General features: G+C 37.3%; 1 protein-coding gene across 1 annotated transcript in view; it reads left to right on the top strand.

Annotated features, from left to right (window-relative positions):
* The window catches only part of R3HCC1L (R3H domain and coiled-coil containing 1 like), an 85,723-nt gene that overhangs the window by 42,431 nt on the left and 23,562 nt on the right, over nt 1-19,730 (top strand). The window contains 1 exon segment of the mRNA NM_001434936.1: nt 11,511-13,327. Coding sequence (NP_001421865.1) covers nt 11,525-13,327 — 1,803 coding nt within the window. The 5' untranslated portion in view covers nt 11,511-11,524.

Here is a 19,730-nt window from a genome sequence, read left to right on the forward strand (position 1 = left end):
GAGCCGCATCTGCAACCTACACCACAGCTCACGGCAGTGCCGGATCCTTAACCCACTGAGAAAGGCCAGGAATTTAACCCGCAACCTCATGGATACTAGTCGGATTCATTAACTGCTGAGCCACAATAGGAACTCCTAGCTTTGTCCCCTTTTAAGTAGACCAATGAGAATAAGACTGTTCTTGATAGTACAGAAAAACAAAAACAGTTGTTTTATTAATATGCAAAGAAATGATTCTAAATCTAAGGCCTTCCACAGGTTTAAACACCTATGAAGAAAATGCTCCTAAATTTGTTGAGGGTAGCTTTTACCACATAAGAATGTTGTCCAGTCAGTCTTATTTTCTGATTTACGAAACCTATGTAGACCTTACTTCTTTTGATGCTTTATTTTTTTGGTCATTATGAAATTAGAGAAAATTAAATCATGCAGAGATAAGCTTATATATACATTCATGCTTTAGTTGGTTCCTTTATTTGGCATATTCCCTTGTTGCTGAAGGTGGAAAATCTGAAACAGACAAGACACAAGAGAAAAAGTGTGTTTTCCTGTGTTTGTTCTGTGTCATTAAGGATATGTCAGGGCCCTAGACTAGTGCTGTCCCATTAGAAATAGACCATAAATGTGAACCACATACGTAATTTTAAATTCTTTAGTAGCCAAATTTAAAAATACAAAAATAAACAGATGGAATTAATTTTAATGTGTTTTTTAACCCATTATATACAAAATGGTATCATATAATGTATAATCCTATAAGAATATTAAGGAGTCATTGTAATTTTTCTTTCCAGGTGTTCAGTAACTACATGTAGCTAGTGTATTGGACAGCGTAGTTCTAGATTATTCTTAGACCAAGAAGTAGAAGTTTGCTCAGCACTCTGCAACGTTTGTGAAGGTATCTTTCCACCACAAGTAATTTCTGTGCTGTTTGTTTTATTATCCCGTGAAGTGTATTAAAGAGCTTGCCCCTTTCTCCAGTCATCATTTTCCTCTTTACAGTAATTTTGTCCAGTAAAGATCTGGGTATGTGTTTGTTTTTACTTTTGGCTGCAACACGCAGTAGCTTTGGATGTGTTCGGCCCCAGGCCAGGGATTGAATCTGGAAGCTATGGTGAAAGCACCAAATCCTAAACACTAGACCATCAGAGAATTCCCAGTAAAGAACTCCTTGTCAGTTTCCATTGCCTTTGCCTTCTCCTGTACTAATTTATAGTAATGGCCTCTTACACTAAAGCAATAGCATATCTTTAAATTTTACTGATTTTCTTTTTAATTACAAAAATAATTAAATTTGTTATAACAAATTCAAACAATACTGAAATATATATGTATATATATGTAGTAATTCTTAATTCTTTCCCTCTTTCATTTTCTGCTCTTCCAGATGTAACCACTATGACAGTTTAGATAATATTTGCCTTTCTCCCCTTGGGAATATATATTTATGAGAAAATTTTGTTAAATGAGAAAATTAGTACTTTGAAAATATGTCTTAAAGTGGACCTATTTAAAATGGAGACTAGAGAGTTCTCACTGTGGTACAGCTGGTTAAGGATCAGGTGTTGTCTCTGTGACAGTATGGGTTCAATCCCTGGCCTGGCGCAATGGATTAAAGATCTGGCATTGCCACAGCTGTGGCATAGATTTGATCCCTGGCCCAGGAACTTCCATATGCTGCAGGTGCAGCCAAAAAATAAAAAACAAAATAGATGGAAACTAAAGTTTCATCATTAATAAAAAGTTGTTAGGGACAATTTTCTGGCATGAAAATGTTTATTTTACCACATATTTAATAAAATTTAGGTTGTAGTTAGAGCTGTGCTAATATTTATAATTGACCAAGGATGATATAAGCACTTTCTTGGTATAATTTTTTTCACTGAAATTGTGACAGTCTGATAGCATCCTTTACTTTTTTTGATTTTCTTAGTATTTATCATATAGATTAGACTAGAGCTTCAGTTTAACCAAAGCTATTGAGAGCTTTAGCAATTTTTCAGAGGATTCTTCTCAATCCCTTGACATTTTCTTTCCCAATTCCTGTTGTGTCATCATCCTTGTTAAAGTTTCCCTTCAGTTGTTCACTGGTTTGATTCTGCCAGATCTTCATTCCACAAGGGTTTTGCTATGAGATGAGTACTTCAGTATTATTTTCATAGACCTCATGAAATCCTTCAATCTTTTCAAGATTTGTATTTTCACTTTACAATTGGGTTGTGTTATGTTTACTTTATATTATTGGATGTTTAAAACATTAGGCTATTAGAGGTTGATGGGCAAAGCCAGGATACATAGTTGCAGTAGATGTTAGTTCAGATAGATACGGATTTTATAGGTAATCAAAGGCACATTTTGAATATTATTGTATAATAAGAACTTTTGATTCCTTATGTAAACTTGTAACCTAAGGAACTCAACTGCCCATTTAAATAATAGCTAACTTTATTAAGACTTTTAACATGACTGGCAAATTTCTATATATGCATTGTTTAATTAAAGTGTTCTTTGTGTCTATGAAATAAGTCCGTTGTTATCCTTCTTTTATACTTTGAGTAAACTAAGGCTTAGAGTGGTAACTTGGCCATGATAAAGTTAAGTAATTTGTCTGAGACAAGTGCTAGTCAAGTGTGGGGCTGGGATTCTAACCTGGGAGCCACACAGCCTATACTTGATTGCATACTCATGTATACACACTTGTGCAAAAAAAAAAAAAAAAAAAAAAACATTGAATTGTAGTTTTCTTTTTTCACTTAGTATTATGTTTTGGATATCAGCCCATTGTGTAAGTAGGCCATAATTTTAAGAAAGTTCCCCTATTTAGATTGTTTACAGTTTATTTTTTTTTATTTTACTAATGTTGATGTTTTTTGACAACTAAGAGGCTCGGATTTTAATAGCCATGTGGGAAATAAGAGTGGAGACATTGGGCCTGGGAGAGATGACTTGAAGTTGAGTTCACCCCCTAAAGCCTTAAATCTCAAAATATTATACCTTCATTCAAAGTGTAGATGAGAAAAAAAAATAGTGTTACAGAAAGAAAATAAGGAGGCTTGTCTGTTTTTACCTGGGTTCTGAGTGAGAGGGGTGAGGGGAGAAGTTTCCTGTGATTGTGTAGCTACTGTTTCACTCTCATCTGGGTTTGTGTAATATTTATACTTATTGCCTTGTTCAGAAAACTTCAAACTAAAAATTTAACATCAATGCAAAACTGCTCCATAAAGAAGTACTTGTAGTCTGACTATATGGAATTCCCATTGATAAAGTCAGACAGATCACTGATGTTGAGCTCACTACCCAATATTACCAAAAGAAAAAAAAAAAAAAGGCAACACATTAAGAAAAAGAGACATAAGAGAAAACAATTAAATCTTCAGGAATTTCAGAAAATGAACTATTACATAATAAATATTTAATGTTCATGATTATAAAAATTAAAACTAATCATGAAGTTATTTTAAAAGTAAATACCACAATTATAATAATAAACATTAAATAAAAAAACGGAAATGTTAGAAATGATTAAAGAGGAGCTCCTGTTGTAGCTCAGTGGGTTAAGGACCCAACATTGTTTCTCTGAGGATGCGGGTTTGATCCCTGGCTTTGCTCAGTGAGCTAAGGATATGGTGTTGCTGCAAGCTGCAGTATAGGTCACATATGTGGCTTGGATCTGTGTTGCTGTGTCTGTGGTAGGGCTGCAGCTGCTGCTCCAATTCAACCCCTAGCCTGGGAACTTCCATATGCCGTGGGTGTGGTGGTAAAAAGAAGAAGAAGAAAAAAAAAAAGATTACAGATAAAAGGAAAAAACAAATATAAGAACAACAAAATTATTAAAAAAACCTGAGATCAGGGGCAGGACGAGGTATAAATAGGGCTTCTATAATAAACTAATCATTAAAATTAAAAAACTGATTGGATAAGATAAACTGCAAACTAGTAAATAATACTGAACACAAACTTAAAACACATAGTAGACATTTGAGAACGCCATATACATAAGAGAATGTCTTGAGAATCATCAGAGAGAAAAGAGATATTACTTACAAAGCAGTGACAAACAGCAAACAGATGTCCTTTTTTTTTTTTTTTTTTTTTTTTTTTGCTTTTCAGGGCTATAGGTACGGCATATGGAAGTTCCTAGGCTAGGGGTCAAACCGGGGCTGCAGATGCAGGCCTATGCCTCAGCCACAGCAACGTAGGATCTAAGCCATGTCTGTGACCTATACCGCAGCTCACGGCAATGCCAGATCCTTAAGCCACTGAGTGAGGCCAGGAATTGAACCTGCATTCTCATGGAGTTTGTTACCACTGAGCTTCAACAGGAACTCAAACTCATCTGACAAACAGATGTCTTAACAGTAGCAATAGAAGTCAAAATCCATTAAAGAATGGGAGCAATGTAAATATATTTTCAGACAAAAGATTGACATTGGTGGGTAAAGAATTCATAATTCAGTTATATACTGTTTGCAAGAGACACACGTGAAACTTGGGTTTGTGCAAAAAGGACCTCCAAGGGGCTGCCATTGGCCAAAGATAATTTGAACTTCAAGAAAAGTAATTATTAAAATGGATTGAAACAAAATAAGTGACAATCTATGAGATTTTTTGTTTTGTTAAAATCAACAACAAAATGTTGCTCATGGGATCAGTTCATTCAGAAACTGGTAAATAATCAAGTATTGTCTTGTTTACATAAACTGTACCTCAGAATCACAGAATAGTTGAGGGAAAGTTCACTATAAAAGATTTCTAGCTAATACACGCATAATGAATGCCAGAATTAGAATGTCATCACCTTGCAAACCCTAATGAAACAGTATATCTTGGTAGTATTCACTAAAGGCTACTAAAACAATTGGGTAAAATACTGATAGGGAACTTTAAAGTGGATGGTTCAGGCTGATAGTACTTGAACCCACTGATCATTGTGTTATTAAAAGGAGATAATCAGACATTAATTGATTATCTGATGGGATCCAGAAGGAAATTCATAGAACCATATATTCTTGTCACATATTCTTGCTATAAAAAATTAAACCCAAATTCTGTCAAGTCTTGAGATCAACCACTTTTTAGGAGGTACAGAGGTTATATATAAGAACTTATTAATATTGTAAGAAAACAATCAGCAAAATTCTATGGGACATATAACCCATTTCTTCAACAAATGAATGGCAAGATAGGAAAACAAAAACAGTGTGAGAGGCCCCTCTAAAAGACTAATGAATGCAGCGTGTGGTATTTGGATACTGATTTTATCAAAACTAAAATGAAAATAGGAAATAAATACATTATCAAAATATTTCCTCAAAAAGTGTTTTCCTTCTATGCCCTCACATTTCTCTTTATTAACATATGTTAATTAAGTGTGCCTTGACTCCCAAAGAAATTTGAGATGGCTTTAACTACGAGAAGTAAATATCACCATACACCTGGGATGGATTAATTGTGTTTGAACATCAAACTTAATTCTGTATTTTCTGCAAAAGAGTGGAAAGGAACACATTATGCTTTATTACAGGGACCATTTAACTTTGTCTGAGAGATGTCTTTTTTTCCCCCTATTTTTTTTAAATGGGACATATGGACAAGAAGGAGACTTTCGATTATGATTTACAACAGTTAGAAAGTGTTTTTCAGCTGGATGTTTCCTGTGTTGACCAACTATGAAAGCTAAGATTTTAACATTGAATCTTAAGGTAGAGAATCTTAGCTTCTATGGTTAGCTATGATGGTTTAATTTTGCTTTCAGAAAAATCCCAAGGATTGACTGGTAAATGTAAAGGGACTTGGAATGATGGAAAAATCATCATTTTGTAGCCATCAAAATAAAGATCGGATCAGATGAGAATCATTAGTGGATGCTAAATCTAGGGGGGAATTTTGATGATGAGCAGGATATTTGTATGCCCTTAAAGTGTTACTCTACAAACTGCTTATTAGTTGCATGTGAGAAAATGCACGGTAACTGCACAGTAGGGAAATTGCATAATACCCTGACCGGATGATCAAAATTAAGATGAGCATTGAAGAACAGATAGAAATCATGTGCCTCCAGACGTGACGCCCTGAGAAGGACACATGACCACCTATGTTTTCATGGTGAGAATGTGTAACCTCTGTCTAATCATGAGGAAACATCAGATAAACCTTAAATGAGGGATGGTCTATCATTTATCAGACAGTGGAAAGCTGCAAAAATGTTCTGGAATGTAGGAGGTTAAAGAGATGTGGTATCTAAATGTATTAGCTGATTCTAAACTGGATTCAGTATTAGGAAAATGTGCTATGAAGGACATTACTAAGTCAACTGGCACATCTGGAGTACTTATGTTAGATGTGATAAAAGTATCTATGTTAAATTTGCTGACCTTATAACTATTATAATTATGTAAGAGAGTCTGCCTGTTTATAGGAAATATATGTGGCATGTGGAAGTTCCCAGGCTAGGGTTGAAGCAAAGCTGCAGCCGCAGCCTTAGCAACACGGGATCCAAGCCACGTCCGCCACCACATCTCATGGCAATGCCAGATCCTTAACCCACTGAGTAAGGCCAGGGATCAAACCTGTATCCTCATGGATAGTCGGGTTTGTTACTGCTGGGCCACAAAGGGAACTCCCTCTTTGTTGGATTTTTATTTTTGTAACTTATCTTTAAATTTGAAATTATTTCCAAATGAAAAAGTTAAGACAAAATAATATGGTACAGTTAAAATGTATTCTAATGAGCTAACAAAGTGATAAAGCTTAGAGAATTTGGTTTTGGAAGACTGAATAGTTAACATGTCCATTAGGCAGTTTCTCTCAAGTACCTGATGTCTCAAGCGAGTCTTTGGTAAGTTCTGGATCAGATCAATTTATGGATGAATTATCCAGTAAGTACCTTAAGTCCCAGTATTCTGTATTGTTGCGTGAACAAGGATCCATATGTTTTAGATACCAAATGTGGACAAACAGCATTGACAATCTGTTATGAAAATATAAAAGCTTGATTTGTTTTGCTCTTCTAGTTCACTCACTCATGAAGATGGATCAGAGAGGTACTGAGAGAAAGTTACTGATATTTTCTCTCAAGGAGAATTTGAAACTGTAGAAGCAATTGGATAGGTGCTCACATGTAATCAGTGTTCAAAAGCATAGTATAGAAAAAATGATTTGGCCCAAAGTTTTTTAAAGGAGTATATTGGCAATTAACTGCCCACCATTGTAAAGGAATTTGAATTTTTACCCCCTTTAGAAAATGTAATTTTGAACAGAATTGCATGCCGATGGCCATTTCAGGATAAATTAGCTGCAAAATATACCCCAAATAACTGATTTCTCTGCATAAGAAACACATTGGTCTGATAAAAGCACTTGGAGCATTGTCAAAAAGTTAAAATTGTGTTAAGAGAGAAAGAAAATATCAAGTGCTATTAGTAAATACCTGGGTGGGAAAATTTTTATCCAGGGTACATTTAAAAAAATTGTATGTGGGGAGTTCCCGTCATGGCGCAGTGGTTAACGAATCCGACTAGGAACCATGAGGTTGCAGGTTTTGTCCCTGGCCTTGCTCAGTGGGTTAAGGATCCGGCGTTGCTGTGAGCTGTGGTGTAGGTTGCAGACGCGGCTCGGATCCCACGTTGCTGTGGCTCTGGCGTAGGCCAGTGGCTACAGCTCCAATTGGACCCCTAGCCCGGGAACCTCCATATGCTGCAGGAGCGGCCCAAAGAAATAGCAAAAAGGCAAAAAAAAAAAAAAAAAAAATTGTATGTGATAGGTACCCTTTTTCCAGTGTTAAAGATCTTTTTTCTTTTTTTTTTTGTCTTTTTGCTTTTTCTAGGGCCGCACCCACGGCAAATGGAGGTTCCTGGGCTAGGGGTCCAATCAGAGCTGTAGCCACCAGCATTCGCCACAGCCACAGCAATGCCAGATCTGAGCGTGTCTGTGAACTACACCACAGCTCATGGCAACACCGGATCCTTAACCCACTGAGCAAGGCCAGGGATCAAACCCGCAACCTCATGGTTCCTAGTCAGATCCATTAACCACTGAGCCACCACAGGAACTCCTTAAAGACCTTTCATACCTGTAGTTGCAAAACAAATTTATAAAAACACAACATGGCTCTAAATTGAATTGGCGTTATCTTAAAAGTCCATAGGATGGGGATACTTTTCTTTTCTGTGTGTCTGTGTTATTAAGAAAAAATTGTCACAGCCGATGGTGGTGTATTGGAGTATCTCCTACTAGTGTGAGGGCTGACTGATAAAAAGTTTAGGAATTTTGCAAACAGGTTATTAAACATATTCATTGTTAAAAATTAAATTATATAGCTCATTATTAAATAAATGGCATTTATAAAAAGTTAATATCTAAAATTCATCACTTCCTATTTCTTTAACTACATTTTACTTTGATCTGTGCTCTTGAAGTTATTTATGTATAGTTTACCTTTACGGTTGAAACATCACATCATGATGTGCTACTGTGTATCTTTTCCCAACTCCAGGTTCAGTGATAACATGCTGATAGGTTGATATCACTCATGGTAGCAATATTTATACCACAAGATCAGCAAGTGCCGTAAATCAGGGTTTGCTTATTGATTGTCTAGACAAAGTGATGGAGAAATGCTAATAATGCAGACTTCCAAAAGTGCCATGTCTTTAGCATATTGTGCATAGCTCAAAAAATTGAGGATATGTTCTTTCATCCAAAAATGATTATCCACTTCAGCAAAGAAGTCACATCATTCACATCAGTGGCATCATTGATGTAAATGAAAATATTAACCAGTATTCCAAACTACACTTGGAAAGCCGGTTGCTAAATCTTTACCAGCAGAGTGATGGTCATGGAATAAATTGAGTTCATTGTTTTGGTAGGAAATAGATAATTTATTTATGGTTATTCAGCTTTCGAAATTCATATCATGATGACATGTGGGCATTAACTAAGAAAAAAAGAAAGGTAGCGTTTTAAAAGCCATTTGCTATAGCACAAAATAATTTTAAATTTGAAGCCTTTGATATATGTCTACTGTTGGTGACAAATAGAATCAGAATTTAGAGTTGAGGGAGTTCCTTTTGTGGCTCAGTGGTAACGAACCTGACTAGTATCCATGAGAATGTGGGTTCAGTCCTTGGCCTCGTTCAGTAGGTTGAGTATCTGGCATTGCCATGAGCTGTGGTGTAGGTTGCAGATGCAGCTTGGATCCCATATGGCTGTGGCTGTGGTGTAGGCCCACAGTTGCATCTCTAGTTCGGCTCCTAGCCTGGGAACTTCCATATGCCTCACGTGTGGCCCTAAAAAACATTTTTTTAATTAAAAAAAGAATTTAGAGTTTGAAAAACACTTAAAATTGATCCAGACCATCTACCTTACAGATAGAAATTCTCTAGTTTATCAGTCTTTCATCTAGACCTAGTATTAAATTATTCTAGAAACAGAGCTAGCTCATTTACCTGATGATAACACTGGAGGACACTAAAGAGTTCTTATATTGAACTAAACTTTGTTTTCCTTTCATTTCTACCAATTAGTTCTGGTAACTGACTTCTGGAGAAATACAGAACAACCAACCCTGTAGAGCAGCCAGCCTAAGGGTAGCTGGGATGTTTTCATTTAGACCTCTCTGGGCAAGAAGTATACCTTTAGTTCCTTTAACCATACATTGTGTGGTATGTTTTCTTGACTTTGTAATGACTATATTTGCCTTGCTATATTATCTTTTGGCTTTTATCGGCTTTGATGAAGTAAAAACCCTTAGTTTCTTTCTTTCTTTCTTTTTTTTTTTTTTTGCAAATTATACATTTTCTTCTATGTTGTTTGATTTTTTTTTTCTTAACCCAAAATAGATCTTTGTTATGTATTCATTATTCTTCATGTTGCCTTCAGCATGGCTTTCCAGATTATAGAAATGGTGTTAAATTGTAATATTATCTTTCTTGGTGTTTTATTAGTCATGTCACTGTTGTGTCATTTGCAGATTTGATAAACATTTAGTGTTTATTGCTTATATCCAAATTATTATTTAAAATGTTGAATTTTAAAGGGCAGTGGGGACATAATTTTCTTTTAAATAACTTTCTCTAAATTCTCCTCTACCCCTTATCATTACTTTTGGTGTGAGTCCACCTACCAGTTCTTAGTAGCCCACATTTTACCATCTTATGCTTCATCTTGATGTATTTTGTCAGATGCTTTGCTGAGATCTAGACTGTGTCTGTGGCATCCCCTCCAATGAAATATAAAATAGACACTTCTAAAAGATCCTGGTGGGGCTAAATGTTCAAGTCATAATCTTCCACAAATGGAAAGATAGAAAATCCATGAAGAACAATGAGCTAGATGGTAACTAAAACATCAAAAGCAAAAAGGGACAGGTGGCTCACTGGGGACACTTGATGAGCAGGCTATGGTAATTACCCATCTGAAAAGAAAATAGCTTGTGCCATGAAAGTGGAATTTCTTCACCGAGGAAGTATTCTCACCAGGTGAAATTTTAGGGATCTAGAATAGAGTGGACAGGATTTGTTAGCCCTGATGAGGGCCTTTCCCTCTTATTATCTTTTTCCTTTGAAAGATACATGGTGAAATACTAACAGTGGGTGCTTCTGAGTATATGTGGGTGTTTCTTTGCTAGGTGTAGGACCTTCTTACTCTCTTTGCTCTGGACTGTTTCACAATATTATTTTGAAAATTCAAAGCGTAACTCAACATGAAGTTGTTTAGTACATTTCCCTGTATTTTCTAGATAGGAGACAAAGGTTTATTTAACCTTGGTTAAATTCCATTGACTAACCACAGTAGAGGTTGTTAGGGAGTTACCAGTGAGTTGTCTCATTGCATTGCTTGGTCGCCACCCTCCTTTGTCCTACCCAGACCCATTTTCTTGGTACCATGAGGGAGAAGAATTTACAGTAGATCACTTACTTAAATAGTGTTAGTAGAATAACTTCCTCTTTCCCACTACCTATTTTCTTTCTTAAAGATCATAGTTTACAAGCATTGTCATCCAGAAAGTAGTACCTGTTTGTAGTTGTCTCATTTTCTAGCCCACATTTGTTACTCCTGTTCATATGTTACTCTTAAAATCGTATTTATGTATATATATTTATGTTGGACAAATGTGCTTTTAGGGGTCCTCCTTGAATATGTTCGTCAGTGTAAATTGTGATAAGATGGTTTTATGAGTATCTGATAGCCTGTGATCACTTCTTTAATAATCTGTTTTAATTCAGTTAAAGACAAGGCTATTTGTTAAAAAAAAGTAGAGAGAACTTGGAAGGTGGAGGAAAGAGGCCATGTGGATAAAATTCACAAGCTTATGAGTTATTTTGGAACTTACTCTCCTTAGTTGCTTACCTGATTGCATTAATTATTTTAGCTTTTGCTTTTTTTTTTAATTTGTGGGTTTCTATAGGATGGATTAGGAAGCCCTCTACCTAGTATTTAAAAATCTCTTGGTTCAATACATTGTAATTAGTTTAGGTAATTGAATCATCCTTTTTTTTTTCTTGCAGATTGAAGTGGTGCCATGCAGCAAGAAACAGAGAGATGCAGAGTTCGAGCCAGAAGGCCTGACATGGCACTTTATGTACCCAAAGCTCGAAGGGGCATAGTACTACTCAAATCAGGTGATGAGGGCAAAAGCTGTGGCCCACCTAACTCCATGGTGAAAGAAGAACAAAAGGAAGATTCTGTCTCCCAAAAGAAGGTCTTTAGAGACAAACGTGAGGCTCAGAGACTAAGTATTAATCCTGATAAAAAGGAGCACAATCATAGGGAAGGGAAGAAATCCTCAACAAAATTTAAAAAAGACACATGCCTTCAAGGAAGAAATAAAAACAGGGTTTGTACTAAGAAGGCGGTTACCGAATCCAACGAACTGTTATCCCAAGGACATCAGCAAAGAGTCTCAAATCCTGGGATTATATGTAGTGTACCTTTGCAAAGATGTTTTAAACCAAAGAAGGCAGCTATAGAGTGTTCAGAGGTTAAAATCACAGATGTGTCAGGACATGAGAGGTTGCTTCTATCTCAGTCTTGTTCAGAAATCAATGAGGCTCAGCTTTCAAACAAACCATTCCAAAATATGGAATTCTGTGATTTCAGTAGGCGCAAAGTAAGTGGGGAAACATCTGAAGACAGAGATTTGGAAAGCAGAATTGAAACTGATGCCAAGGTCACGGAGATAGTATCCCAGTTTCCTGGAGAAAGTTCTGTGTTGAAACCTGAGAGTGTGATTGCATCAGTAAAACCAAACTCTGACTGTGGAATTGTACAAGCCATGCAAACATCAGGTGGAATGTTGAAGCTCAGCAGTGGAGGCCTCACCACTGATTCTCTTCCTGGAAGTCCAGATGGTATCATTGATCAGAATCATGGAGACTTTAATGCTGAGAATGTTAGTGATACGGCCAACAGTACAGATTTCATCTTGAGTCAGAGAGCTGTAGATTCCATTCCTGAGACTATGGGTCATATCTCCCATCAAATGACTAAAGTTAGCAATTTAGAGAAGACGAATGGCGTTTTTGATCCAGCAGTGATTAGGGAATGTGAGGAGAATGATGGCACTGCTGATGAGTTATGTGTAAAGCATGAATCTTCTGATACATCTGTCCTTGCTCATGAAACATACACAGATAATGGGACTAAGAGTGTAGGTGACATTACCAATAAGGCATGTATGATGAACATTACAGATATCATATCTGATCAAATAACTGTAGGCAGCCCTTGTTTAGTTGCAGCTAGAGTAGCTGATGAGGCCTGTAGCGACACAAGTAGTTTCTCAGACTATTTAGAAATGAGTGTAGATACAGCCCCTCTTCATGTAGCTAAAAGTGGGAATGACACTGAAAATAGCAGCAGCCTGACTGCTTGCTCAGATATTTATGTTGAGAATATTTCATCTAGTTTCACAGAGTCAACAGGAAAGTTGATAGAAAGTTTGTCAGATTGTGCTTCTTCCTTACCTATAAAGAAGATTGCTGGTAGCAATTGTAACACATTTTTGGACTCTGAACTCAGTATGTTAAATGGGACAAAAGTACTTTCAGACAGTGCCTTGGGCAGTGATCTAGATTGTACTGGTGATGTAACTGAGGCATTGCATGAACTAAAAACTGCTGAAGAGTTCAAAACAGAAGAGGACTCAGAGAATATAGAATTTGGTGTATCCTTTCCTGATATGGAATCAATATCTATGGAAACCTCCATGAACCTGAAAGCAACGGAAATGTCTCACACAGAAGGAAGCACTCCTAGTGAGGAGAGTTGGGAGTCTATGTTTAATGATGACGGCGACTGCCTGGATCCACATCTTCTGCAAGAGGTATGTTTTAGTAGAAGTTGCTTAGTACTTGGTTTATTGATTTATAGAGCCTAGGATTTGGCGGGTAATTTTGATAGAATTTTTGAACATTCGCACATTCTCTCATATCCGGGATAAGGATTTGTGCAACAAACTGATAGGATTGTAGATTGAGAAAAGAATATCTGATAGATCTTTAAAAAATAAAATGGAGTTCCTGTTGTGGCGCAACGGAAACGAATCTGACTAGGAACCATGAGGTTTTGGGTTTGATCCCTGGCCATGCTCAGTGGGTTAAGGATCTGGTGTTGTCATGAGCTGTGGTGTAGGTCGCAGATTCTGCTCGGATCCCACGTTGCTGTGCCTCTGGCGTAGGCCGGCAGCAACAGTTCCGATTAGACCCCTTGCCTGGGAACCTCCATATGCCGTGGGTGCGGCCCTAGAAATGGCAAAAAGACCAAAATAAATAAATAAATGAAACATATGGCATTGAACTGTATCTATAATAGGCAAATTCTGAGAGAACTTATTGACTGGATTAAAGATGAATTTAATGGATTCTGGCTATTTAAATGGACTCTGGCTAACTGTTGAAAAAAATACAGATGGAAGCTTCTTCCAAAGGGCTTTTCTGTGTTGACAAGATGTATTTTACACCAAATTATTTGAGGAGAGGAGAATAATTTATTATTCATGTTTATTTTATTTTTCCAGCAGATGTTGGAATGTTGTTAGACACTGTAGAGGTAAGGGAGGGGTAAAATGAAGGTACGGTGGTTTTTTTAAGAAATTTATGCTGAAGAATAAATGATTGTTGAGTACATATAGAAAATAATACCAGTTAGGTAATGTTCAAGGCATTTTAGAAATCATTTAGTTAAATCTTCTCATTTTTAAAATTTTTAGATACTCTCTATCCAGCATTTACATTTCTTACCATAAATAAGAATCATTAATTTTGTGTAGTAGAACCATTCCCCCTTTTATTCCTTACAGTGAGTTCCTATAACCTTTGCCTGGAAGGGGAAAAATGATTTCCCTATAAAACCTCCAGTTTTATAAATGAGGAAATTGAAGGTGGTTGGTTGTATCTTTAGGAAAGTCAGAATCGGGATTTCAGTATACTTCTGTCTTAATCCAATATTTATTTTCTTTCTATGAGACCGCTTCCTCACCTATAAAATAGTTTTGTTTGATTGATTCTGTAGAGCCTTTTAAGTAGTAAGTGATGAGTCTTTTGTTTCTGAGTTGAACCAGAAATATAGGAAAATAATCACAAGTCCGTATAAAAGAGACATGTGAGACTGAAGAGGGCAGCCCATTGGACAGAACCACTGTGCAATACCAAGCAGTTCATCCTTATTTTTAGGAGATGTTTGTACATACACTTGTACCGTAGTTATTTAGTACTTCTTTTGGTCAACTAGGAAACAGTAACAGTAGGTCTTAAACATTCCTTAGAAAGAAATGTAGAGCAGAAGATATCTACCAATTAATATCCACGAACCCTTTGAAACTGCATGCACAACTTGATATGTATGTGAGGTGCTTCATAACTTTAATCAGATTTTCAAAGGTGATGGTTCCCCAAGTATGGTCCCTGGAGCAGCAGCATGAGCATCACTTGGGAACTTGTTAGAAATGCAAACTCTTTAGCCCAGTAGTCTGTATGTTTACTAGATTTTTAAGTGATCCTAATGCACATTAAGTGAGAACCAGTGCTCAGAGGCAAGTTAAATGTATATCAAAATGTGAGTGTGGTAACTAGAGGTGTCTATTAGCTCATAATTAGAAAAACACCTCTCAGCAGAGGTTTTAGACCCAAAACAGGTTAAGACCCACTAATAATGTGGGAAATTAGGTGAATATAGGGAGATTAAAATTAAGGATCCAAGCACTGGGAAAAGGCTTTAGTCTGGGGAAGGAAGCAGAGTTCTCTGGAATTGGCATGGGGACCACTTGAGGGGGTAAGAGAGCACAGGTGTGCATAGGAAAGAAAGAACAGCTTCCTATAAAAGGTCACGGGACACAGAGCCCTTTAAACATGGTAGGACTCAATAAATACTTACTAAATGGATATAGGCAGTGGGACGGAGTTGCTTTCTGCCTTGTTTTTTTGTTTTTGTTTTTTTTTGGCTGTGCCCATGGCATATAGAAGTTCCCAGGCCAGGGACTGAACCCATGCCACTGCAGTGACCCAAGCCACAGCAGTGAAAATGTGGGATCCTTAACCCACTGAGCCACCAGGGAACTCCTCTATCTTTTTAGGGTAGCCTCTGTGAACTTTCAAAATATCATTGCAGTTAGACTTGCATTCTGTGTAGTAGCTTAGGGATATGGCTTCTGTATTGGGAGGGAGCTTCAGATGTGCAACTCTTTTTCAGATCTTAACATTGTTTGGAATAGGTGCAAAAGAATTTAGGCAGCTAAGTCTTTTGAGGAGCACAGTAACATAGCCAAAGGGATACTAGCATGACCTAAAGCTGGCAACAACAAGAAAACGAAGCAGGTGGTGGTTTCAGCTGAAAAAAAAACCAGTGCCTGGATATTGTGTTAGGATATCTTTTGAGGTGCTTGGTAGGAACTGGGGTCTATGTTGAAACAGGAGGATAGAGAGCAAGAAAAAAGTTGGATCGAGAATGCTGGTAGTGGACCCAACTTCAAGCTGTTGTCTCATGTGCTTTGGGTTTTAGAAGATGTAATAATAATAACTACTATTAAAAGATGTCACAAATCCAGTAACATTGATAGCCCTTTGGTGACTGTTACTCCTAATTTATTATTTATGTGATTCCAAATGTACTTTATTAAAGGCTAAACCAGAGTGTCTGCCTACCTTGAAAACTTTCCAACCAAAGATTTTTGGCTCTTTTCCCAGCTGGCCTGTTGGTTTGTTGACAATGGCTAACCTTAGAGGTATGCTTACTACTTCTAATAGGTAGAGAGGGATGCTCTAGAGCAGGGTGTGGTCACCACTGGCATGTAAAGCAGTTTCCTTTGACGTTTGAACTTCTAAAACTGCCTGAAGGGGATAGAGAACATAGGTAGGTCACTATTGCTCCCAGAACTGCAATGCTTGATGAATCTCCAGAGATCAGTCTCCTAAAACTGTGGTATGTGATGCCCAGAAATTGAAGTTGACAGTTGATAAAGAAAAGGATGTTGGCATGACTTTTTTTTTTTTCCCCTTTTCCAGGGCCACACCTGAGCGGCTTATGGAGGTTCCCAGGCTAATCGGAGCTGTTGCTGCCGGTCTACGCCAGAGCCACAGCAACACGGGATTCCAGCCGAGTCTGCAACTTACACCACAGCTCACGGCAATGCCAGATCCTTAACCCACTGAGCGAGGCCAGGGATTGAACCTGCAACTTCACGGTTCTTAGTCAGATTCATTAACCACTGAGCCACGACAGGAACTCCAAGGCATGACTTCTTTTAACCCTTTGAGATCTTGGTACAAGAACACAGGAATTATTGTCTAGATAAAGCTTCCCCTACTGCCTCCTGTACTGGTTAGCAAACCTATCAGTAGAAGAGTCAGTAAGATGCCAGCAACATAGCATTGATGTTGATAGACACTGGCATCTGGTCCCTTCACTGACCATTTCTGGCCTTGAGGTTTATTTTTAGGGATAAATATTTAGGTAAGAGTTTCCTTTTGCTGTAGAGGATTACTAACCCTTCATTCCCAGACCATATTCTTTCTGGGGGTACTTCACAGTCATACTTCATCAGTGGTAGCTCTCCATCTAGTCTTTCCAGTCATGCCAAGAAGAGGCAATCCTGATACCTCTCCCTGCTTGAGAGGTCTTCCTCCCCTCTTGACTATAAATTTAATTTACTACAGTGTTTTCACTGTTCAGTGGATCTGTATAGCGTCTTCCCAAGAATGCCAGCATCAGTCTGCCATAATTACCTTTCAGTACCGTCTGAATGGGAGCCAGGTCCATATTGGTTCAGGATATTCACTTGGTCCCTGTCCATATATTCATTATATTCATTATGCATATATTCATTAGAGGAAACTAGAACTTGCAAATTTGTCCTCTGGCAGTAGGGTCAGTAAGTGATGATCTGATTAATTGTTGGGACACTATAATATGCCTCATATTGCAGCTTTCTTTTTTATTTCCTTTTGCCCTTCTCATTTTCTCCTGTCTTATTCATTTTTACCCTTTCTTTTATCATGCCTTAATCCAAATGTATGGGCGATGGATTTCTCTCACTGATGATAATCAGAGACATTGAGATGTCGCCGATAACATATTCTAAAGAAATCTTTAGATGACACCTTGACTGGCATTTTACTCATTCTTTGTTATAAGTTTTATGAAGTCAAAGTTTGCATTTCTGGCCTTGGTTTCTTGAAAAGGTTAGTTGGACGTATAGCCCAGATATATTAGATAATTTTATTTGCAGATAGGGAACACCACTGAAGACATTATATACATTTTATATTTAATATATAAAATGTAGAGTTTAGAACTTTAAATTTATCCTTCTACTGTTGTAAGGGATTTATGCCCAAAGCAGTATAGAAAAGGACTGGGAACTGTAACTTATGCTGAATATTATACACCGTAGTTTTATTATCTTTTTAGGAAACTCTTTTTGGATGTGTTCAAACTTACACCATGAAAAGTTTGAAAAGACTTTAAATACTTACAAAAAATAGTGTTATTCCCGATGTGCCAAAGATAGGAAGTTAAATTGGCGAGACATTTTAATTCTAGCTTTCGATTTATTCACATTACCATGGACCAACATAAAAAATTCTTGGCTGTTATTCTCAGTTTTCTGTGATAATGAATACCTTAAATAAAATCGAATCCAGATAACCCCAAAACCTTATTTTTTGTTTATATCTTTTTTTTTTTTTTTTTTTTTTTTAGTCTTTTTGCCATTTCTTGGGCCACTCCCGCGGCATATGGAGGTTCCCAGGCTAGGGGTCTAATCGGAGCCATAGCCACCAGTCTATGCCAGGGCCACAGCAACGTGGGATCCGAGCTGCGTCTGCAACCTACATCACAGCTCACAGCAACGCCAGATCCCTAACCCACTGAGCAAGGGCAGGGACCGAACCCGCAACCTCATGGTTCCTAGTCGGATTCGTTAACCACTGCGCCACGACAGGAACTCCTTGTTTATATCTTGAGTCTGCTTTCCAGTCAAATCTTTCTGATTTATCAAAGTTTATAGTAAATAATAGATTTTATTTTCTTCAATAGAAAATGAGTTAATCAGTTAAATAGTTGCAAGATAACACTGGAAGAGAAAATAGAAACAAAGAGCTTGAATGACTTAACCTGCATAATTGGGATTTGATTATGTGGGTTAATTCAGTAAATAATTATGTAAATAGACATTGTGGCATTTGAAGCAACCACAGTAACACCACTGATTCCTGGTCAGGTCTCTGTTGTCCATGTCCTTATAGCCTCCTGATACCCCCAGTATTTAAATTTATTATAGCCACAACTAGCTTAAAGTGGTGTTTTATGTTTGTGTTTAATTAAAAGTACCTACAGAGGAGTTCCCCCATCATGGCTTAGCAGAAACGAACCTGACTAGCATCCATGAGGATGCAGGTTTGATCCCTGGCCTTGCTCAGAGGGTTACAGATCCAGCGTTGTTGTGAGCTGTGGTGTAGGTCACAGACTGGCTTGGATCTGGCATTGCTGTGGCTGTACCATAGGCACAGCTGCAGCTTGGATTCGACCCCTAGCCTGGGAACCTCCACATGCTGCGGGTGTGGCCCTAAAAAGACCAAAAAAAAAAAAAAAAAAAAAAGCCTACAGAAATGTTCTTATTCCAGCTAAATAAGATCAGAGTCAGTTATAACACATCTCTTGATTGATAAGGACTAGGAACTAGAACTTTAACCAGAGATAGAACTGTACATGTCTTTTTTAAAAAGTGGAATGTTAGCATTGAAAGGGACCTGTAACATAATGTCGTCTAGCCTTCTTGCTTTATAGATAAGGTACCTGAGGCCCCGAAAGGTTGTTATTGACCTAGCTAAGATTAGTGCCAGTGTTGGCACTAGAATCCAAATCTCCTGGTTTCTAACCCTGGGCTCTTTCTATGACAGTAAGCCTTTGCCTCTACCTAAAGGTCTCATCCAGTCAATAGACTTGATACAGCTGTTCTTTCCTCAGCTCTAATATTGGTGATGTGAGGGATAAAAGAGTAGGATAACAATGTTTAAAGAGTTTATAGTCTTACGGAGCAAGCTGAGGAGACTTATTCTTAGAAATGACTAGAAAAAAATAAAGGAGTATTGTTTTGTTGAGTTAAAAATGCCATTGATTGTGAAATATATCATTTTATCTATCACTAAGAAGAAATTAAACTTTTATACAATGCTTATTATTACCATTTAGAATGTTTCTTTTCTACATCTTGAAGGAGCTCTTTTAGATTT

Source organism: Sus scrofa, chromosome 14, assembly GCF_054392235.1.
Source record: "Sus scrofa isolate SSC_HxYL_T2T_F1_AM1 chromosome 14, Sscrofa_HxYL_maternal_Yorkshire_Landrace_v2.0, whole genome shotgun sequence".
NCBI lineage: Eukaryota > Metazoa > Chordata > Mammalia > Artiodactyla > Suidae > Sus > Sus scrofa.